The 24,151-nt window shown below is 41.0% G+C and overlaps 1 protein-coding gene across 1 annotated transcript; it reads left to right on the top strand.

Annotated features, from left to right (window-relative positions):
- The first annotated feature begins 1,832 nt into the window (after window positions 1-1,832).
- On the top strand, window positions 1,833-23,670 carry IL5RA (interleukin 5 receptor subunit alpha). Its single transcript, XM_013958276.2, has 12 exons — window positions 1,833-1,894; window positions 4,752-4,820; window positions 5,175-5,259; window positions 6,686-6,831; window positions 7,595-7,733; window positions 8,266-8,398; window positions 8,469-8,659; window positions 9,710-9,855; window positions 10,521-10,656; window positions 14,462-14,558; window positions 20,914-20,995; window positions 23,581-23,670. Exons 3-12 carry the CDS (start codon window positions 5,178-5,180, stop codon window positions 23,668-23,670), a joined length of 1,242 nt encoding a protein of 413 aa, XP_013813730.1. The 5' UTR covers window positions 1,833-1,894; window positions 4,752-4,820; window positions 5,175-5,177.
- The last annotated feature ends 481 nt before the right edge of the window (window positions 23,671-24,151 follow it).

The raw sequence follows: 24,151 nt of genomic DNA, 5'->3' as shown, positions 1-24,151 counted from the left end.
TCAGCAGAGATCACTTCAATAATCACTGAAATAGAGCCATCTCCACTGTTAAACTTGACAGATGGTGAACTGTGTCCAACAGCATCTCAGTGTAGTTTAAATATCTGGTTTAAGTTTGTTGGCCTGGACTGATTTACATTTTCTTTAATGTGTGGAGGTAGACAGGCAAGAAGAGCTGACATGGGAGTCCTGGGGATTTGGTACAGTTCAAGGTGTCAGTCCTTCCTTCTTCACAAGTGTAATTTCATTGCTGACTAATTTCATCTACTGCACGCTCCTCAGGGCCTAGGAGACCAGCTCTCATGGCACCTCCCTATTCCTGTGGAAAAGGTAACTCACAAAACCTGACGATTTTGAAAGAGCAGAGCCTCATCCAAATTCCAGTTAAATTGGGAGATTAGTTCCCTTTGAAGTTCCAAGCCTAAGCAAATTTCTGTCTCAGCAGACAGAGTGCTACATGTTTCTTCAGAACTGAAAAGAAATGCTGCACAGAAGCCACCCAGCCTTTCCCGCAGCTTTTAAGTAACTAACAAATCAGCACCTTACTGTGCAAAGGAGAAGGAATGCTTGCAAGTACAAAAGGTTTTTTTGAGAATGACCTATTCCAAAAAACATCTCAGATCTGTAATAACACATAGTCAGACCTGTGTGAAAAGGTAAGAACATAACCTTTTCTTACCTTCTTTTCTGTGTGACTACTGTTTCTTATTAAAAACCCTTTAGAATGAATTCCTTTTCTACAAAAACATTCCAGTGTTGATGTTAGAGCTCTGTCTATAAATTAGCTATTTATTCAGAGACATACAGGTATATAAAAGAGGGCTGGCAAGACCTTAAGAGATTACCTAATTTATTCCTGTGCCCCATGGCTGGATTGATTATGTCTCTGTCATTCCTGGTTGCTTGTCTAAAGACATCCAGTGCTGGAGTTTCTTTAAGTTCTCAGGCAATCTGTTCCACCACTTCACTATCCCTAGCACTGGAAGTGTTCCCTGATATCTAACCTGAATTTTACATGTCACTACCTATCATTTTTAGTCCTAGCCCAAAGGTTTCTGTTGCTCGTCTTGCTTGTGATCCAGATCTTCTAAGAGAAGCAAACAGTGAGATTGCAGTAAGGCAATCAAGTAAGGCCTGCAAAGCCCTCAGTACCTGAGACGTTCAAGACCCCAATCCCAATTTGCCATGATCCAGAGTCAAGGTAGCCCAAAACCATTGTGTGTATTGCGGTCGTCTTCAACTGCACGTGAAGCCCCTCTTACGAACACAAAAATTTGTCTCCCTGTTTCTTCTGGATATGAAGTGGCAGTTTTCTAAAATCCTTACGACTACCTGAGCTCTAATCCTCCTTTGGTTGCAATACTAATCCTGGTCAAATTGCGCTATATGACAGTTGGTCAGTATACTGCAGATTCATACTGATTATCCCGATCGCCTGACATATCATAGACGCCTTGGTCACATATCAGAAAAGATGTTTTCTTATTCCTTAGTAATTTCCTATTCTTTTGACTTTCTAATAGGATTCTTTGCTTTGCAGAGTCGTGTAGAGAATTCTCCCACAAAAAGGAAAACCACACCAGTGTCATATTTCTGTAAGCAAAGTTATTAGGGAATCACCAGACTATGGTATGTATTTAACCCTCAATAAGTAAAGTACAATTATTTCTAGGCTAAACTAAGTTTTAGAATGGAGCCTTCCATCCTGTGGTTAAATCTGTAGTTCCCTTTTTCAGTGCATGCTTGTCTAACTTATCATCTGCCATCATTTCTGAAGTACCTGCCACGCTTGTACTTAAAAGACAGCGGTTGTAAAGAAACCCACAGGGAGATGACCCAGAGGACGTTTTAACAAACAGCGCAGACTCTTCGCGGGACTTTTGAGAATCTGCGGGTGAGCTCCTGGGATAGGTGTTGTGTTTGTTTTTATCTTGTTTTGTTTGGTTTGGAAACTGCAAAGGTCCCACTTTCCAAAGTCATCTTTGCATTGCACTGGGAAACGCATCTGGAGTCCACTTCTGACCAGTTGACTCTGAGACAGGGGAACCTGTCAGCTTTAAATAAGAAAATCATTACCGTTTAGAGGCTATTTTCTATGGTTTGGATTTCTGTTGTCCTTTAAGAAGGAGTATAGCCTTTCTGCTCTTCCTTAACTTCTTACCATATATAACCAAAACATAATCGAGGCTTTTATTTCATCCTGAGGACTTACTATACCAATTGTTGCAGAGGAGCTTAATGCTGCAGTAGATTTCTAGTTAGCATTTCTAGTTAAATACACTTATTTTGATTCTGGTTTTAGTATTTTATCACGCAAAATCAACAAGGTATCGCAGACTACAGGTGTTCTTTTAGTTTGTAGCTGTGGAAATACCTCACTGCTAGCACAGCTATGGAATTTTCTCTTCCAAAAGCCAAATTTTCAATCTTAGGTTGATAGCAATAAAAAGAAAAGTAATGTTTTTGAAAACAAGGAAGGAGAACATAAACTGGTAGTAAGAACACAGATAATAATTGAAAACTAAACTGCATTACAGTTTATACCCGATTACAAACAAGTAAACTACTGCTCAGGAAATGTTTCACCTGTGTATTTGCATGTTTTCAACTGGCAAAAGTACCTTTGAAAAGCTGATCCTTAGGATCTTTTCAAATGTCCGGGGAAAAGAATGTGGCCAGGAAGAATCAGAACCTTTATTTTTTGAGGGCAAAGTTAAAAAGTTATAGGTACCTGAACCCTCTGTAAGGAAACCAGGGAGAGAGACAGCTTTATAGCTGTGATAAACGTCAGAGCCATCCTGAAACCAATGCACTGAGATTACTTGAGTTAGTGAAAGATGCGACTCCTAAGCAGCTGTAAAACAGGAGAGCTTTTTAGAGATTTTTTTTGAAAAAGGTACTGAAATGATTACTTAAAAAAGGAAACCCTTTTAGAAATAGAACTAATGAAGCTTATTTCCCAAAGTGTTGTAGCTGTACCTGATGTTTTACTTGATTAAAGCTGTGACCGCAGCGGGGGAGTCACAACATTCCCTCTCCTATGCGAGTGGAAAGCTTACGTCAGCCGCTCTTTGGTGGGTTCTCATTTTTTTTATCCAGCTCCTAGTTCACATTAGAAGAACTTACTATACTTGAAACTGCTTCTCAGCTGCTGATTCTGGTTGCAGGTGGCCGGTGGGAGAGCTGCAATGAACATGATGGATAACGTTAGTAGACAGATAGGAATACAGAGGTGTGTGCATGCATAAAGACACATGCGGACACATCTGCAAAGTTTACAGTTGTGTTCTTGCCAGAGGTGTACTAGGGTTATTGCTAGCTTAAAAAAAGCTAGTTTTTTTCAGTGACACAAAGTTTATATATTTTTACTTTTAAATGGAAAAATAAAAAACTTACCAATGAATTTAATAGTTTCATCAGGTAAATGAACTATGTGATGTTTTTTAAAGGAAGAAAAAACTCTGATGCCAATAAATTGTACAAAAGCATTTTGGAAATACGGGCCACATTCTAGCAGTTTTTATTTATTACATTTTTTATCAGATTTTTTATCAGATTTTACCAGAAATATGGGCCACATTCTAGCAGTTTTATTTATGAAATTTTTTATCAGATAAAGTCTTAGTAATAATAGAGAATTGGTATAAAATGGCAGTACCACAGGCTAGGCAGCATAGGTGTGGCAGAGGTGGTCAGAGATCAGCACAGTTTTCAGGTGCCATTTTAAAACTGTGTTCAGTCTACATAATGTCCTCCAGAATATCATCATCATTTTGTGAAGCAGAGGTCTGTATGGTATTCAAGTGATGAAATCTAGAAGAACAAACTTTTCATGAATAGTAATGCAATAAGAAATAAATACTCCCGGAGGCATTGTGTAGGCATAAACGTATGCTGTGAACAATAGTTACCTGATTGTGATTCAAATACATTTTGGAAAAGCCATAGATGTCTGGCCAAAATGTCTTCCAATATCCCAGCATACGCAGAGACAAACCCTGACCTCCTAGGAATAATCAGTTAGAAAACTCCAGAGGTTCAGTCAGCCTCATACACGTTTTGGCTAGCAGAATACTAGATACATACAGAATATGCATATAGATAATGAGTGGACTCGGACACTGAGAAACACAGGCTGTATTGTAGATTATGCCTCATTTGAATGAACTCAGCATTCATACACCATTTTTAAAAATAGTTACTCTACAGTATGAAGTACCCCAACTGTGATCAATTGGATTGTTTCCAGTCCTTGGGTTATTTATTGGGGGTTCAGGGAGAACGGATGGGCTAAAGATGTTTTCTCTACTCATTACCAACTGAAAATATTATTTTTCCATACAAGCAATTGCTGTAGATGCCCTAGGGAAGTAGTGTGATTGGGCTGGGAGGGTGTATTTCTCTTTTGTAAGAACATTTTGGAAAGCTGCTGTTCAGTATATCTATGTTGTTTATGTTAGGTTATACATGAATGATAACACGCAGATTTTTTTTCCCCAGTACTTCATGAAACAATCTGTAGGAAGCATAAGAACATGCTGGTTTAAAGCATTAAAAATAGTCGCTTATTTAAATTAGAAACAAACAAATTAGTTTCTCTTATACCCTATAATTAACACTGGAGAATTAGCCTTGAGGTAAGCACTGAGATTGCTTCTTTAGCAAGCTTTATTGAAATTGAAACTGGAAAGTAAATTCTGGCAAGTAGCCATTTTACAGGGCAGCTAAAAATATGAATACTTCTTTTCTAGGAGCAAATGGGGCTCTCCTGAAAGCAAATATACCTGAACCCCACCGGCTCTTCGCCCTGAAGAGATGCTGTAAGTCCATGACTGCTGCTCCGAAGACACGACAGTATTGAAAACAGTAGCTTTTTTAAGTGGGTTTGCCAAAAGCAAAGGGAGCAAAATGAAATGTGGCCAATGGTCCTCATATTAAATTTAGCTATGCCAACATGTATTTTGCTGCAAGGGAAGGAGAAGGGGCTGTGCTCTGCAGAGCGGCAGTTTCATTCCTTCGATAACGTGGATATACCTGTACTATGCTCCCTGGTCTGTGTGCTTATGCTTGGGGTTGTACTCATTTTCAGCTGTCAGCCTGCGTCCTGTTACTTGGTTAAAATGATGACATGGCATATATGCTGATATAGGGCCTTTCTCATTTACTATCTAAAGATTATGGACAACACGATGGGAGTTTTTCTGATCCTCCTTTGGATAACGAACATGGTTCAGCCAAACATATTTCAAGCTGAAGGAGGTAAGGCATCTTCTTTCCGACCAATGTGTTGCTTTAGTGGGTGACCAAGACCCCTCTATGTGTTACTCAAATGGGCTATTCTACCCAAAAATAAGAGAGAGCCATAAAATGAGCACAGGACCACAAATGACCATACTGTGTTAACACACTTCCTGGGACAGTTTTACCCTGTATCAGGCAGATTTCTCGCAGCAGATGCTGGAGGACTGTTCCCAGAAGGCAGGTCGGACATGGCACCTTGCCTCGAGGGGGAAGAAATATGAGGTGTCTAGATGCAAGCTGTGCTGTACCGCTTGACCTCTGGGCCAGAAAATGGTTCCTCACCCAATTTATTTAACAACATAGATCTAGCCAGAGCAAAGTTATCGTTCCAGCAAGCTTGTAATTGAAGTTCCAGGAACAAAACTACAGTTAGTTGCAGAAACACAAAGACACAAAGCGTGGATTGCAGCAATCCTGGTTTATCAAGAACCTTAATCTTGACATTTTCTTGTAAGCATCTCAACAATGAACATTTCACAGAAAGGAGTTCAAGGTGGTTTACGTCAGGGTTTTCTGACTGTTCATGAGGCAGTTTTCCTAATGTGAGATACTTGCTTGAAAACTGAGCAAGTGGGCATTTAAGGTTGAAATTATGGGAGAAAGAAGTGGGGACTGACTTCCCATAGCTGCCTGAGAGATGGCAAATAAGGGAGGAAGGGCTCTGAAGAACTTTGGAAATGAAAGGAAGTAGACTGATTATTTCATTGCCTTGCTATTTATATGCTAACATCTTTTCCCCAGCATGATAACTTCTTCATTTCCATATGGGCTCCAGGAATCCCTCTTACCCTGTCATTTTAAGTTATCATTCCCATCCTTCTACGTTTTCTTCTATTTGCGCTTAATTCCTCTGTTCATCATATTTCTGTTTCTCTCACATATGAGTTCTAGTGGCTGTCAGCCACGAGGAAGAAAAGCCACTTAGAAAGCCACTTAGAAGCCCCCATATCATGCTCCCTGCAAGGGTCTGTGGATGCAAAGTGATCATATGGCTGATCAGTTCATCAACTCCTTATCAATACAGATGCCCAGTGATATCAGTGACTATGAGGATTGAGTTGAAAGACCTGAACCTGATTTTTTTAACAAGCCAAATGTAATACCTCATTGTGATTTTCAAGTTGAACTTGTTGTAAAAAAATTCTTTTAAGCTAAATTTTAAGTAAATTCTTATTTGATGAAGTTCTGGTTGCTATTTTAAAAATATTCTTCAAGATTAGAAGCATTTTATAAGAAGCTATGAAAGAATATATTATTGAAATGAAATTTGTGATGGTTTTCTTGTGCTGCTCATTACTTGTAAGTAGCTATTGCTGTGAACAATTCACTAATAAAAGTGAAATAGATTAGTATATTATCAGTGTTTTTATTTTCTCTCTTTCAGTTAAAGTTTTCCCACCCGTTAATTTCACCCTTACGGTCTCTGCATTAGCAGAAGTATTTTTACACTGGAAACCAAATTCTAATCAAGAACAAAAAAACTACACTATTAGATATGATGTGGAAATCATAACTCCTGTGTCTGAAGGGGTAAGTCTAAAATAAAGCCAATATTCTAGGAAGGTTAAATTTCTGTTAAATAAACTGCACCAAAAAAGGGGGTAACATTGGCATAGTCAAATTATTTATTCTTTTTTATCACAACCAAATATGTTAAGCACTGGAAAGATTCACTTTCACCTATGTTTATGGGTACAGCTCTGCTGGAACAGGGGTTAGCCCCAGGAATTGTCAGGCTCTGTAACATTCATCTTGGGGGGTAAGTTGGATACTGGTATTAAGTGATATTGCTCCCTGTTCAGGTCAGTGCATTTAATTCAGATTAATGCCAGGGTATCAGTAAAATGTTGCACCATGTTTCATCACAATTATACACTATACATTTTTCATAAGATAAGGATCCTGCTGTCTTAACTAACAAACCCTAAGCACTTCTTGTGCAAATTATTTGTGCTGTCTAACTTCAGACACTTAATATAACCAGCTAAGCTACCTGGCTGGTTTGCCTCTGCTCCTTATGCAGACAGTGGAGACAGCTGGTGTGCTCTCATGGGCTGCTTAAAGCACTTAATTTAAGATTTTGCTCAGAATCACTGTCTGTGGGACTCCCTCTTTGGAAGCACAGGATGGCTGTGCATCGCTTGGGCAAATTAGATTAATAGTAGGTGGTGTACACAGCCTTCAAGGTTTCAAGTAACCATACGGTGAGACATTTAGCTTAAAGCCTATCCTTAGTAGATCAGTCTCTGCAGAACTCTTAATCTTATTTGATTGTTTTTTTTTTAATTTCAAGTATGATACAAAGAAGACTCACAGTTTCCGAACAGCTGTACTTCACAATGGCTTCTCTGCACGCATTCGGACGTTACTTCTCTTTGATGACCTTCAGATGAAAAGCGACTGGGTGATGGGTGAGCTGAAGCCTCCGCCTGGTAAGTTGGAATCCAAGGCAGGGATGAATTTTGTGTTCAGTCCTAGTCTGTGGACTAGACATGAATAGAGAGGTTTGATACTTTAAAAAATAGGGCATTTCCCCCTCTATCTGCAACATTGATCTTACAAAATGAATTAGTCCAGGGCCTTTTTTTGGCCTTTGGAGCTGGGAATATAATCTGGAGATGCATGACATGGATAACCCTTATAAGGTTTTCTGAAAGTTCCCTGCTAAGGCCAAGGTAACCTACTTTCATACACTCTAGGATATTAAAATATGATGTTGCCTGGAATCACGAGGTGTATATTTCATATGTAGTGGTGCTGTGTGGAACAGCATTACTTACACTGCTTGGGAATCTTCACCAGTCCTGTAATTCATAGCACTATCTGATATGGAGGAAGATTAGATAGAATAGACATAGATAATAATGGATCAAGGACTATAATCAAGTGTTTTAGAAACATGAATTTCTTACGACATTTGTAATAATATCTTTCCCGCTATTTTATAATTCCTTGGCTCTATAGGTGCTGCAGAGACATCAGTCACTAATTTGTCCTGTGTTACTTACATCACCATTTATAGTACTGTTTCTCTCCATTGCGCCTGGTTTCCTGGTAAAGGGGCACCAGAAGATACAGAGTACTTTCTATTTTACAGGTTAGTGTCTATTTTAGTCAGCAATTAATTTCTTGAAGAAGCATCATGTCTCATGGATATTTTAATTTAGGTATAAGACCTACACTGAAGAATGTCAAGATTATCTCAAAGACAAGTGGAACAGGAATATTGAGTGCAGATTTTCAAGGACGCATATTGATCCTGAAGAGGTTGATGATCTCATTGTAATACACATTAACGGGTCTAGCAAGTACGCTGCAATTAAACCTTTTCAGCAGTTATTTGACCAAAATGCCATTGGTGAGTAAAAATACATTTTTTTAAAATCAAAGAAAGTGTCAATATAACTTTCTTCCCCTGAGTGAAATGGTTGTAGGGAAACTGAAAAAACCTTCTTTCTGCACTAAATTTCAACTGTCAAGCAGGAGTGTCAAAAGATTTGTAAAAGGGTATTAGTAGACTGAATGGTTCTTGTGCAGGTGAAAATGTGCTAGTTTCACATGGATGTCTTAATGAGATTGGAAGAGCCACTAAGACAAAAGTTGATAGTTTAACTAACTGACATAATGACAATGAGAGAATGACAAAAATAAGAGCTAGAAAACACCTCTTATTTAATATGTTTGTTAGCCAAAGCATTATTTCCAATATGCCTTTTCTATATTTATTCATATACCTTGAAGTACAGTTTTTACTACCTTTTATTATGCAGTATAAGGCCTTTCTTTAAAAGAAAAAAAGACACATGATCTTCAGGCTAACAATGCCCTTTAAAAAAAGGTGTTAGATTATAAAATAAAAGGGAGTATGCAGCCATGACTGTCTATCACATTTCATCTACCCAAATAATTTCCTTTCCCTCATTAGTTCTATACCTTTTGCTTTTTGAAAACAGATAGCATTTCCCTTTTTTCTTGATTAACGAAATAAAACATTTGACATACTTTCTTGTTTGAAATCATCCCCTAACTCTTGATCCATTTCTTTTCACTTATTCCAGTTTTCAGTAACTTTCCTGGTTACATCCATCTTTCCTGAAAAGAAGTTTTTCTGGCTGGGTCTATCATTAATTTCATGCTTTTGTAAAAAAGAATTAAAAAAATACATTTTTCCCCTTCTGTAATCTAGTTTTCCAAAACTTTCAAGTGGATTTTTTAAACTGTTTTCCCTTGTTTATTTCCCCCAATACAGTTATTCCTCCTAAACCCTTATCTTTTCTGCCCCAAATGTCAAGTAAATTGAAGCATTATAGGCCCTACTAGGAAACACTATAAGTTATAAATTGCTCCAATTGTTAGTATTTAAACCTTGCTCTATAAATAACTTACTGGTACTGCTTTCGTTTTGTAGAAAAAGTGAATGTTCCCAGAAATGTCACTGTATTCTTAGAGCAAAATTATCTCTTGGCCAAGTGGGAGAAGCCAATTTCTTCTTTCCCTAAAGAATGTTTTGAATATGAATTTTACCTCTGCAACTTGAAGTCAGGTAACAAGCAGGTAATTACTTCTCTTATGCCTAGGTTTTACATAGTGTTCCTGAGTCTCTGAGTTGACTGTCCTATATAGCTAGAAGTTGCAACCTCGTGAAAAAGTCTTCAAATTCATGGACATGTCACAATTTAAAATGATTTAAAATCAAACCTGCTATTGCTGCCTTTTTGAAACTATAGACTTCAGTGAAACTTCCGTCCCATTAGTAACTAGGGTTCAGCAAAGACAAAGTCTCATCAATTTTCAAATTCTTCCTCTTCTTCTGGACACCTTTTAATGTCTGCAACAAACCACCCCCAAGTGAGCTAGGAAAACAGAAGGACAAGAATTGGAGTTATTCAGTTTTATGAATAACTGCACCTGAGTTCATAATAAGAGCAGAATAAGCCTGGAGAAAATGGACAATTCTGAAAATCCAGCATTAAGTGTCTTAAGGAGGCATCTGAAAATGAGACATCTTTCAAAAACTTTGCCCTGAAATATGGTGTACTAGTAAAGAAATTATACCTACAAAAATAAAGACCTTACTTATGAAACAAGGCTTGATGTTCACTGTGAATCTAGTAAAGGAGTTTAAAAAAAACCCTCTCCAATAAACATGATTAAAGTTTGTTTTCTGAATTTCTTAGTCTTAAGCAATCTATAACACAACAATATTGTTTTTTTAACAGATATTGAAAATATCATCAAATGACTTCGGATTAAGAATTGATGTTACCTGCAGATATTCCATACAGATACGAGCTAATCATTACATATGTTGTAAAAGAGGATTTTGGAGTGACTGGAGTGAAATTCTTTACGTTGGTAAGAATGATATGCCTCTGTCTTGTAACAAATATTAATAGATTGCTGGAAAGTAAATACTGCCTAATCCTGAGCATGCACAAAATCAAGTAATTTCAAGAGAGGCCAGGAAAATACGTATTTGAGGAAGGAAACTGACCTGTTATTGCCAAGGGTAGCTGAGTCTCTGTTCCATTACAAATAAACAAAAAAGCCCCCAAACAAACTTTTGGACATATACAGTACTTTTTGAGACAGTGTTTTGATTTTACTTGCTTATGTTTTCAGAGACTGCTTTAAACTAACATAAGTCCTAAGTTCAGGTTCTTTTAAAATCAGCGAGAATAAAAATATTTTCAAAGAACAAAATTATCAATGAGCACAGCCAAGAAAAGTAAATACTTCTATGTGCTATTGTAAACATCACTATGGCTGTAACACTACTAAGAAAGACCCAGAAAATGCGTACTGAGGCATCCAAGCTTTAGAACTGCCTAGAAAGCATTAACTGAACTATAAACCAAAGGAAAGCGAGTCCTTCCAAAGGACCTATTAGTCTTGGAGAAATTCGTATTTCCTCTGATTTTCTGTAGTTTGGAGCATTAGTTCCATCATAATGCGGAGAGAGGGATGTCACCTCCCCAGCCATTTTGAAAGTACCTCTAGTTATCATAAAATGCTCTGCTTGGTTCCTAGCCTGAAGCAGTTTCTTTCACCCTGTAAATTCTGAAAGGACTCAAGAGTTGGTATAGCTCTGCTGGAGATCATATCTGAGGAAATCAACACACCTTTTTAGCTGTATTATTTCTGTAGTTTTCACATGTATTGCCCTGGCAAACACTGTGATGTTCGTGCTGGAAGTTAATATGAATGGTCATGTCAGGTATTACATTACTGGAGCTATATGAACTCCTAAGTGTGGGAAAACACAAGATGGTTTAGCATCTTTGAAACATGATGATTTGCCCCACTTCATGCTGTATTTCCTGCTTTGCCGAACATGTTTTTTCTGGAAATAACAGTTTTCTTATCACGGCACGTTATCAACTGTTTGTTCTTAGACATCCTCCCTTGCTCTTATCTTTTGAGTTTCTTCACTTCCTGGTTTTCACTAGAAAAAAAAGTAGTCCATTACTCTCTCCTGTTTACTCTACTTTTCCCTCTTACATCTATCTGTTTGCTAGTGAATGTGATTAAATCTGCCTATATTTTCCCTCCTTAGCCCTAATCCATCCCCTCAACCCTCCCAGCCGGCTTCATGGCACAGGCTAGGTCTCAGGAGGGAGGCTCAGCAGGCCAACAACTTACCCGAGGGTACTTACCTGTAAGACCAAATACAGCTCATTAGTGTGCCGGACCAGTTTATTAGCCTTGTGCACCTACCTGGGAAATATTCTGATGAGTCCAGTCTTAAGACCACCAGACCTCTTCTGAGCCCTTATCCAGAATAAAAATACAGGACTAGATTGTCCATCCTGTAGTAGCAATCCTCTAACTTCATTAAAAATTGAAGCACAATTCTGATTCCTTTCTTTGGGCTGTGGTGATTAAACCCTGTGAAATGTAGCCGTATACCGCCAAAAAAAGGCATTATAAAAATGCACCTTGATGCTACCTTTCTCTAGTAAGTTGTACGGCAAGTTGTAAGCGTTACAGTCAAACAAAACTAGATAAAAAATCATTGCTAGGGCCAAGTAGACTGGCCATGTCCATTAACTATGCAAGACACTAACAGAAATCAAATCTGTGAAAAAGTAGGTATGTGTGGATAGCTGCTGCCATGGTTCACAGTTTAGAAAATCCATAAGCCAAGTCTGGGGCTGAGAAATACGTCACAGCACATCCATGTTGTCCTGATTCTGCTTTCTCAGCAAAGCTGAAGCAGTTGAGGAAACCTTTATGTCAGAGGAAGCGCTTTTGGAGCTTTCTTTGTTGTGGAGTGTGACAGGGGCTGAGGAACCTGGAAACATCTTCCTTATGGACTCCACTACTAATGCACAGCAAATGGCAAATATGGAAAATTCATTTTGATGATAAAAATAAAAAGGAAGATGATAGTCTTCCAAGAAAATTTACTAAAATGTCAAAAATATCCAAGGACAAGTCTAATTACTTTAGTTTTACAAATCTTAACTTTTTCCTACTTACGAAGAGATATTTTTAAAGGCTGGTTACAGTTCACTGACACAGTACAGGTTACAGTGCAAGTTGCTGGATTTCAGTATGTACTTCTGCCCATCTGATTTTCTTTGCTGTTAGCTTGCTCGGTGACTGAGCAAGTTAATCTCTTCCCTCTGTTTGCCTGTCTCTGCTGTTTAGCGTATTACATGGAAGTCTCTCGCTATGCATTTGCATGTGCTTATTCGCAACAGCGCACTGTGCTGGGCTGGTAACTCCCGGCACGTCCTGCAGAGAAGCCCTAGGAGGAGCTCACTGGACAAATCCACCTAGCAATAGCAGAGCCTCTAATTGCTTTCTGTCCCACACCTATATATCGGGTGTAGTGAGACTTAGTGTTGCCTGATCATGCCTTTTCGGTGGCCACTGCCAACCAATAAAAGATGCAACAGACTTAAGACTCTTCCATTTTTGCTCTGGAAAACACAGACATTTCCCAGCCTTCATGCTGGAAAGCTTAAAATTGATTTATGGGACTTAAGTGTTTTCCACACCCTGGCCCAATGATCCTCCAGACTTACACTGCACGTAACTTGGCAGGATTGACAGTTACATCCTAAATCTTATTTTCTTGTAAGAAAAATGATAATTCTGAAAAGAATATTAACCATCTAAACCCATCTGTAACTGAAAGGTTAACTGTGCATCACTGCTGCGATGGTACAAAGGCCCAGAGCTGATTCATGCAATCGTTTGCTCGTGGCGTTATGCACATTGATCTCAGTGACTGCAGCGCAACTGCGGCCGTCAGTGGAGATAGCAGGCTCAGCTCCTCATTTCACAGAAACAAATCTGACCAGAATTGAATATTGTTTTGTCTAGAGCACCAATAAACCCAACACTCCTGCCGCTGCCCGATTTATGTCCTTTCAATTACCTGGTAATGGCTGTGCTGACATCTTGAAATATAGGACATGTAGTTATCATAAGCACACACAGACTCAGCAACCTTTTGAAAATGCAGTTCAATGTAAATGTTTTTGTTATATGGCATAATGTGGCACAAAATAATGTTCGTGGTCACTAAGCATGCCTTTTAAAAATAGCAGCACTGTCCTTGATAAAAATATGCTTCTGCTCACAGGCAGAGGCACTAGAGGAATTCTTTCCGAGGGAATATTAGCAACCAACTTACAAGAAAAATTGGTGGTTTTAATGTCTATTTTACAGGCAAGTTTATTAAGCCAGACAAATCACTTTCTGGCTATAAAGGATTAACAGAAATGAAGACTGGTTTAATGGAAACCAAACTGTTTGTGCCTGAGATTATAAGCAAACAGTGTCTTTGCTGAGTACCAGATGTGTGTGTGTTGCATGGAATTGCATATCTCAGGATGTTAACATACCCGATCATATCATCCCAGCAGTGCTCATAGGCCTGGCTCCTCACGCTTCTGAGCTTGCTTTCTCCTTCATATTAAAATGAAAGAAATCTATTAATGAAAGCAGAAAGTCAGTGTCATGGAAACAATTCTTGAAGCTGTAAGTTTATTTTCTAATTCTAGATATGAAATGTTCATAGTTTGCTTGTTAAATTGTGATTGCTTGAATATAATCATAGAAACCAACTGATGAAATCTTTTCTAAAAGTGTGTTTAAAATAATCTGCACTAAAAATATACATAATTTCTTTTTTCTTGAAATTCAGGAGAAAACAAACAGGAGAATTCCATAGCCTGGATTCTTGCTCTGCTTTGCGTGTCCTCATGCTCCATAGCCTTGCTTCTTGCAGTAATATGCAAAATGTAAGTATCAACATCTTCTTTCTAATTACAGTCTAACTAAGTACTAGGTGTTGAACAGACGTGGGGTGACATTAAAAGCCTTGCTTAATTTTCAGACAGGGCACTGAGTTTGGTATTCAAGCATAATTCTACAAAACAAAAGTACTGAATAAGTGATAATCAGCCTCATTAATTATCAATAATAACATTCCACAAAACTGGTGGGGTAAGAAGGTTATTCAATTTAATTTTAAACAACAAAACCATATACTGAATGAGGTGAACTTATCAAAAAGCTACTTGTCCTTATCTCCTTTCCTCACTTAAATGGATCTAGTTGGGTCAATGATTTTCACAGGAGGATTCCATCTTTAACCCCGGTGAAAGCTGCTGAGAGGATCTTTCATGGCTAAAGTGTACAGGCCAATATATTCTCAGTCTTGTCTTCTTCAGCCTGCACATCTACACTCTGTCTTGGGCCCCCCGTGCATGTAGTCTGAATTTCAGGTGACATCAGGGAGTGTGGTAGATGCTCTGTGGAGGTAAAAATTCAGGGCCTTTGTGCTTGCTGCTCCTCTTTACCCCTTAACAGCAGCAAAGGCATTTAACTACTGTTTGTTACGAGTTTTTTTAACCATTTGTTGCAGCTTATTTTTAATCACTACAGAGTTTATGGATACCAGGTAGTGAAAACAGATACCATATAGCCAAGCTTTCCAAAACGTTCCATAAAGAAACCCAGACACACTTTGGATTTCTGTAGCAGTGACTAGTCAGGTCATAAGTAATGAATTAAAGAATCAATGATGTAATTACAAGCTTTTTCCCTGAAACATATAGCAAGCAGCAATTATCAGGTCCACAATCAACACAGCTCCCAGTAATGCAAGTGCTGTACTTGAAACTGCTAATTTTTTATTAATTTCTTTAAAGCTTTTAAAATTATTGGCCATCCTGATGTGTCCTTAGCTATTTTCCTTTCCATACTACATTTCCTTTATCAAATAAAAGTCTTGTCTACAGACATGTTGTATTAGAATAACTGTAATTAATTCTCCCTAAAGTGTCTGGTATCTATGATAACCTGTTCTTAAGGCAATTTAGTTAGCAGAGCAGGTCTCAGTAAGCAATCCTCTTTGAAACAAAATAGATTAACTCTCAGGGAGTTTATTCACTTTGTGCTTCTTACTAACTTGTGCCTAACTAAGCAGCGTTGATGGGTTAGTGGAAATCCTCAAACCACTCTTCTTTAAATCACTGATTCCTTTATGGGTCGACCTGTCCTTATATCTGTAGGTCCTCCACTGTTCCAGTGTTATCTTGACCAGCAGCTCCTCTCTGTTTGGGGCAGCCAAACATCATCTTCCAATACCAGTTAGCAGTGGATTCACATATTGGCAGTAGCAGTCACGAAGCTCCATGTTTTCCTATGGAGTTCTTCCGAGATCTCAGACTTGACTGCCTGCTTTGGAGATTTGGGCACCCAGGCCATCCACAGAAGAGTCCTAGAACACAAGAATCTGCAAGACACTGTCAGAGCTTCCTTGCTGGGTCAAAGCAAAGGAACTCTGATAGTACAAGGGCTCCAGTAATACTCCCACGACAAGCCATACAATGAAGAACTGGATTTCATTTTTGCCATAGAATCCATAATTATATGGATAAAAATCCACAAATGACCTGGAACACCAAAACAAACATCCAAGAAGCCATCAAAAGTTTGATTCTTTGTGTGCTCTGGTGTCCAGCTAGTAGATGAGTGGTCACTTACTGTCCGTAAGATTCAGCAAGTATTTGGTTATTACACAATTACCCCCTGCAAAGAGCCTGAAACAGATAAAGGGGAAGAAAAAGATGTAGGGGAAGAGTTCTACCCACAGACTAGCTCAAAGAAGCTGTGCTAAAACATTTTAGAAACTTTATTATATTAGGCAAATTTAAGTTAGCTTTTCCAGGTTCAGATGCTTGATGGTACATTGGTTTCTTCCAGGAGTTTCTCTCTGCCTGGCTGGTATAAAATTCCCTAGCACCCAGAAGGCTCATTACATACCATCTTTGCCAAAGTGCTTAAAATTTTATCTCTCTGCTTTATTGAATTTCATGAACTTGCTATTTTCACTCCACTCTTCCTGCTCAATATCCTTGCTACCCTCTTTTCTTGATCTACCCTTCCTCTAATCTGCCACCCCACGTTGGGAGGAGGTGGGAAGTGTAAAAAGATCAAATGCAGTGCTTGGCCTGCACATTTATTGTAGCTGCAGACATAAAAAAGTAAGAAAAATAGAACAGGTTCCCTGGATCACAGTTTCATTAACACACTCAATTTTTTCTGCTGTTGAGAATTCATGAAGTGTATCATGTGATCCAAGCCACAGAATCATTTCAAGTGTGATATGATTTGAAGGCATTATAAAGGATTTCATTATACCAAAGAGTTCTATAAATTTTTCTGTGTACTTTTTGGCGATTGCAGGCATCAGAGATAAAGACCACTGTTTTGGAAAAATACTACAAGGCAAAGTAGCCCTTTGGGACTGTTTAGATAGTCTTTTCCCTTTGCTTACTCGCACTAGCAGATGGGGATACTGCCTTGGCAACAACCACAACTGAACGTTTTCCTGGTATGCCCTCTGTCTTTCTGAATGAGCATCTTCTGTATCTCCTTAGGCTGTGCCTTGGAATAACATTTTCTCCTGGAGGGCGAGCCCACAGGAGAATATAGTTAGTAACTTGCTCCCAGCTGCTCTCCGCTTAATTGAAATCAGGACTGTCACTCTAAAATACATTACGCAGCCCTGCATACCCCAATGACAGCGTGGCCATCCCAACCACCAGCAGGTACCCCTCTCTCTTCCGTATCCCATACAAGTCCACCAGCAGAGACACCAAACAGCCGCTGTGGGAAAGTCATCTGGAAAATGCCGCAGGGAATCTCAGGGGAGGCAAGACACTGAAGAGGCATTCTAAAATACTCTAAAAATAAACATATTATCAGTCTTGCCTTAGAGATTAGAAGAGGGAAAAGAAGAACTTGTTCTTTAACTTACTTCTCTTTGGCCTTTTAATGTCACAGTCCGTGGAAAAAGAGTGCCAAATTTCAGAAGGAAAGACACAGCACAACAGCTTGAGGCCCAGAAACACTGAGTCAAGCCATGAGGGTCCCCTGGCGCGTCTCCAAAGCCTGAGGGTCCAATCAGAGCTAATGGAAAGGGCTATGATCTAGGCAGTGTAGAGGCAAGCAGACCTTTTGGAACATTTTTTGTGACAAAATATTAAACCACTTAACTCCAACTTTGCAGTGTCCTGCCAAAAAGAACAGGCTCATTCCGAGACGACCATTGTAACCAACCCCACCAACGCCTCACAACAAAATCTTGCAGGTGATGGGGCAAACAACCACCAGGAATCCAAGTGTGCTCTTTAGCTTGCTTCTGCCTCATTTCCACTGGGTGTTCGTGCACCCCTTCTGAAGTGTGTCTATTCCAGAAGTGACATGCTACTTATGCTTTTTGCTGACTCAATAAATAATTTTGGTATGACTTGATCAAAATCTTTTCATGATAAACAGCACAGTTAGGAATGAACCCATTCCAAACAAAATGAAACAAAAGCAGATCTTATTGGTTGTATTACATAGCAATAGCATAAATCACAACCACGCTCAGAGCTAAAATAAGAGCAGAATGCATCCCTTCCTTTGAGCATTTCACAAAGGTTCTTCCACAGCTATCCAAAATGCCCAGAGCGCCTCTCCATCTCCTGCTACCACCCTTTCTCCATGCTGGCTCCTACTGAGGCCGTTCAGCTCACTGCAGGCAGGTGTCCCCACGGCACGTAACAGTGACAGTCACTCAACCTTTTACTAAGGTGCTACCATCTGCCCTCAGGCCTTCAAAAGCCACACGCCACTGACACTTTGGAACCAGCTTCGGCAAAGCTAAACTGCTCGCTTCTCCTCTCGATGAGCCCAGGAGGCGGAGGGTAATCTGGTTCTTCCAGCACAACAGGAAGATTCAGGGTCCCTGTTAGGGGCTGGGGGGTGAACCAGTCCCTATTCATTCCCATAGAAAGGCCAGGCTTGCTAAACACCTTGCTATCAAGGGCCTTTTCAATCACCACTGTAGTTAAGTGATCCTGCTGCAGTTGACCATAGTTAATTTACTGCATTTAGATCTAATCTAATCTAATCTAATGTCAAGTTCCAATGTAAACCTGGTTTAAGAAAGGAAAATGATCCTTTGTCATGTCACAAGACAACAATAATTTAAACTTGCACAGTTAAAGCAGACTCTTAGTCATTCATCGGCTTTCTCCACACAAACCCTTCCCAGGTTTTAAAGAGAGCTACCTATATTTTGACCTTAACTGGCCTTGTTGGAGCTTGAAGTTGAACCCAGAGTCTGTCTCAGTTAGGTTAATAACCTTTCCATGGGTAGTGAGCTGAGTAGAGCTGAAATGATGCCAGCAGGCAGAGTTTTATTATTCCCATTCATTCCAGTCCCATTCTTGAGCTACACGGCACCACGTTAGCGACCTGCTCTGCCAGGCGTGACTGCGCAGTCCAACCTCCCCCGTGCGGCCAGGGCGGGTTGGACAACTTTCAGCTTTTCAACAGAGGAGATGTAGATGTCCCCTAAAAACAGCTCTTTGCAGCCTGCATTTTCTCCCCACATTCCCACTCCTTGCTGTACACCTCAGTCACAAAACCTATTCCCCGGGCAGCAAGGAGAAGACGTCCCATAGTTTGCTAGGTCAGATCTATTTAGTGAGGAGTGGTATAAGGCTTCACGTCACCAAAAAATTATGGTTAAACATTGATGTATCCTTTAAGGCAGTAGAGCACAGCCAGGAAGGTTTAGTTCCTAACTCATAGTCAGAAAACACTTTGAAGAAACTCTTTTGGGGGGAGGGCGTGGGAGAGAGATGAAGAATTTTTGTATCTCAATATGAAAGCTATGAAAAGGAATAAGTTAGTAGCAGGAATTTATTTTAGACTCCCCGGTGAGGAGGAATAATAGGATAAAAGAAAACTTGACAGAAATCAAAAAGCTTTTGAAAGAAGAATAGTCATAATAATGTAAGCATTCAACTAACCAGACATCAACCAGGAGAACAGACACAAAATAAACTGGGCATAGGAGCAGATCTGACCTTGATGCCAGGATGAAGGACACAGGAGGGGTGCCAGCTCGGTCTCTACACCTTAGCCACTCCTCTGCTTCTACGTATTTCGCTTCCTGGAAGTCAAGCCAGCTCCCAGAAACAGGCTCTGCATACTAATTCTGGGCTAAATCCTACAGTCTTCACTCGGGCAAAGTTCCCATTAAAATCTGACTCCATTTGGACTTCATGCTAGCCAGAGGTAAATTGTAAGTGTTAGTGAATTCATTTTAGTGACTGAAATGTGAGTTCTGTACTCTGGGATATACCAAAGAAAAGAAAAAGTTTTGGTAGACAAAGGCACTTTGCTCTGCAGCACTTACTATCACAAAAATACATACGCATAAATGCTTGAGTCGGACTAAAGAGTTTCGGTCAGTGAAGGAGTATTTCGAAGTTCATTAGTGGGATGAGTTGTCACACTGCTAAGGGGAACAGTTTACTGTCAGCCATCTCTTGTCCCATTCCTTGCTTCCTCCTGCTTCCCTTGGCACACAATTATTTGCAGTTGCTCTCCTGCCAGGAGACATGGGCAGATGATGTCCAGAAACCATAATCTGAGCAAGAGGCAGCATGTCTCGAATGCCCAAAGAAGGTACGTGACAATGCAGCCCTTGGGAAGAAGCAAGCGCTCAAAGATGGATCAGAGCGATTAATTTCTTTCGAAGATGGGTCTACTATCAGCAGTTAACAACCTCAGCGAAGCCCCAGTGGATCGGACCACCTAGCCCACAACTCGGCAATGGTGCAACGGGACCATGGTTAAGGAGAGCACGCCAGCCTAGCTCCTTCTTGCGATCCTTATGCCCCCAGGATCCAGAACGTCCCATCAGCAAAGGCACGCCCGTCTAGTCCTTAGAGTATCCATGCATGGACCATTATCCACTACTTCATCTAATCCCCTTTGAACCTGCTGCTACCATCAGCCTCCAGACGCTAATTACTGAGTGGCATCGGAGCAAGAGGGGCCAAGGGGTGGGAGAAGACATTACTTGAAATTTTTGGATTCATGCAGCAATAGTAAACTCTTCCCCCGGAAGGGCCAGCTCTCTTCCAGTGCCTTGCAGGAGTGAGGAGATGGAGGCCAGACCTCCCAAATTTCAAGTAAAGTTCATGGTAATGCAGCCACTGGGAAAGAGCATGTGCTATTTTTTGTGAACTTCTTCAATTAGAGAGAACAATTCTTTCATATCCCTCCATTACTGTTTTTCCACAGAAACCACGTATGGAGTAAACTGCTTCCACCAATTCCAACACCCAGAAACAAATTTAAAGATCCCTTCCCAAATGACTATGAGGTAAAAAAGCATTTTAGTCACTTTTTTTTCATTTTCTGAATAGAAAGAACACTCGTGTTTGTGTGCTGCCACTTTCCTAGAAGGCTACTGGTCGAGCATGTAATTTGTACTGTTAAAGCCTTATGACTTTAAATTTCTCTTGTTAATATTAAATACAGGCTACATTTTCAAATGTGTCTTATGCAAAACTTGCCAAATAGGTAATTTGTGGGTGCAATTAATGCAACAAGATGCATAACCACAACTATGAGTATGAAATACAATTAGCCATTGAATTTAACGATTTGCGAGGCTGTTCATGCAACTGTGATTGCTGCAGCCAGCTTCTCAACCGGCTTTGTGATCCCCTTCTCTGACCCAAGGGACACCTCTAGGCTCTACAAATTCCAGGCTACAGTAGCTCATCATTTGGCCTTGTTTGCAGATGAAGCTTTTGGGGGGGAGGGTTAAAAACAAATGAAAACAACCCAAAATGGGAAAGGTTTTCTCCAGTGTGTTGGGCTGGAGGAAGGATTAAGAGCTATCATCTAGAGCTTCTCCAATGCGCAGTGCGTTTCAGCCACGTGGTGCCGTATCTGCAGCCCTGCCTTTGCGGGGAAGCCTGCTGCACCGGCTCCTTCCGCAGAGCGCAGCCACACAGGTCGCCCTGCCTTGGCAGCGGCTGGAGTTTGGCTCCTGGAGAGCCGATTTACTTTGTGAAGCCTAACAATGAGAAATGTTTTGGTCCTACTGTTAAGCCGGTTTTAAGCCTTATTATGTTTGCTGTTGCTTCCTGATGAATACATTTGCCTTACAGATAAGATAAAACTCTTCATTGTCTGCTCACAGGAAATGCTGCTCAGTAACTTGATTCTAATTTGTCCCCTCAGAATTAGGCTTTGATTATTTTGGTATTGTTATTATTCCATGGTCTGGTCAAGGAAACAGGCTTAAAAGATTATAGTATAATGTTTCAGTTTGTTTCAATTAAAGTCATTGGTGTAAAATAACATGACTTAGGGTATCACAAATAAGAATATGAGAAATGGCAAATATTAACATTGCAGCTAAGCAGTATTTAGAAAACATGAGCTCACGAAGGCTGTTTTATACTATCAAAAGCAGCACTGCATTAAAGTGAACTCAGTGCAGGTAGACGATACTAAGCTGGAAACCCTGGGAGCTTTCTGGTTACCCCAGGGCAAGAGCGGGCAAACTCCCCTCCTGCCCGCAGCCCTGAAGGACGGCTGCATTTTTCTGACGAGACCGTTCCCGTGCCATTTCACTCTCCCAGCAGGACACCGCACAGAGCCGCCCACGCCGGCCGTGCCTGAAGCAGCACGGTAGCGGGAGATAACGTGGCTGCCTAACACCATGCTCCCATGGCCACCCGGGGCCAGAGGGAGGTGGCACCTCTGCAGGCAGCGGTGAAGGCTTGGCCCTAGTATCTCTGCTGAGATCACCAAGAGGAGGGAAGCTTAGGGCAGTTATTCTTTGCGAGCGTTCAGTTCCTAAATTTTTAGCGTAAACATCAGGGTCAACCGAGGAAAGCAGCCCGCAAAGGTGGCAACGTGACTCTGCGGCAGCTTTGCTCAACCCCAGACGAGCAGTTCTCTGTCTCCCTGCTGACCTTTCACGCTCGCTTTCCCAACAGTCAGACTACTGCTTTCTGCGTGCCTGCATCGTATCATCACCAGGCAGAGGGTTTCCGCAGACCTCCCTGTCCCTGTGCGTTTTGCCTGTGCAGCCTCACTTGGCATCGAGGGGTCACGGTCTGGCTTCACCGCTGCTCATTCGGCCCTGCCTCGAAACGCGCTGCCCCCTCCTCCTGGTGCTCTTGCTCCTCAGCTTGCGCTCTCCAGAGAGGAGCCCGGCTGATGGCCTGGCTGCCACGGCCACGGAGAGACACGTCCTCGGCGACAGCCAGGGAGCCAGGGCCACGGCTGCCGGGCCGACGGCAGAGGCCGGATCGGCACCCGGCTCGCCTGCCTCCCAGCCGCAGCCCTGCTTGGTGGCTGCCTGCCCCCTTCCCCAGCCACTTTCGCTCTGCCGTGCTAAGGAGGCAGAACAAAAAATAATCGGATATAGATTTCACCCATACATGACTTTGGTATGACGCCGGACAACAGACCTGAGCTGACAGCAGGAAAATAACCCTGCTTTTACAGGCCCTGTTCGGAAGAGACCACCACTCCCACACTCACTCGCTTTGCCCGGCTTTGCGATGTTTATTTATGGCCCTGCTAGGCTGGTGGCCTCCGTGGCAAAGCAATGACCAGCCTCCGTGAGAATTTCAACAGGAATATGAAACTTCTGGTGAAAGTCAAGCTCTTTTGTTAAATTCAAAATTCTTTCTTGGCTCTTATCTCGCCAAACTTCTTGGCTGATGAATAGTGAATACCTCTTTCGGGACACCAATTTGAAATGCCACATTTTGCAAAATGAGTCATAACTGAGGACTTTGAAGCATTTGTTTCCTAACAAATGTTCAACACATAGGCTTTAAAAGATGTTGTGACCATTTTCTCTTTTCAACTAGTGGAGTTTAGTTGATAATCCTTGGTTACCTCCCAGCTTGCTAGCTAAAAGCAGCATTTGCTTTGCAGAGAGCACGTACCTGCACCAGTGAAACGGAGACAGAGCTGGGAAGCTTTGCCGAGGATTTCTACTCCAGCGCCCTTGAGGATGTGTTCTGAAGCGTCCGCCCGCTCGCCACGCCGGCTCGCCCCCGGGGTTTCCAAAGGGGGACAAAGGAACTGCTTCCACCAGGTGCCTCGCATAACGATAAGCTACTAAACATGAAAAGTCACAGTTTGAGGACGATGTAGTACACTCTGCAAGTGTTGTGGTTCTCATATCAAAAAAGTCTTTTCTGGAAAAGAGCTAATGGCTTTTTTTCCGGTTGGCAGCTTAGTTTTTTGGATTTTTTTGTTTTGTTTTACATACCTCTGACAACTCAAGCCTGTAAAGTGCAAACTGGGATTTTGGGTAGCCCTTTGCGTGGCAGTAAAGTACACAGCCTGGCAGTGACCAAGGCGTGTCAAATATTAGGAAAAGACTAAAACGAGCCGTACACCATCCCAGTTCTGTCATCCCCAGTGCTGCACTGCTGCGGCAAACTGATGATGAGACCTGGAACCCACACGGTGCCTTCACTGACACACTTCGTCAGACAAC

This window comes from Apteryx mantelli, chromosome 12 (genome assembly GCF_036417845.1).
Source record: "Apteryx mantelli isolate bAptMan1 chromosome 12, bAptMan1.hap1, whole genome shotgun sequence".
In the NCBI taxonomy this organism is placed as follows: domain Eukaryota; kingdom Metazoa; phylum Chordata; class Aves; order Apterygiformes; family Apterygidae; genus Apteryx; species Apteryx mantelli.
The sequence above is the reverse complement of the archived record's forward strand: the minus strand, read 5'-3'. Positions and strand labels throughout refer to the sequence as shown.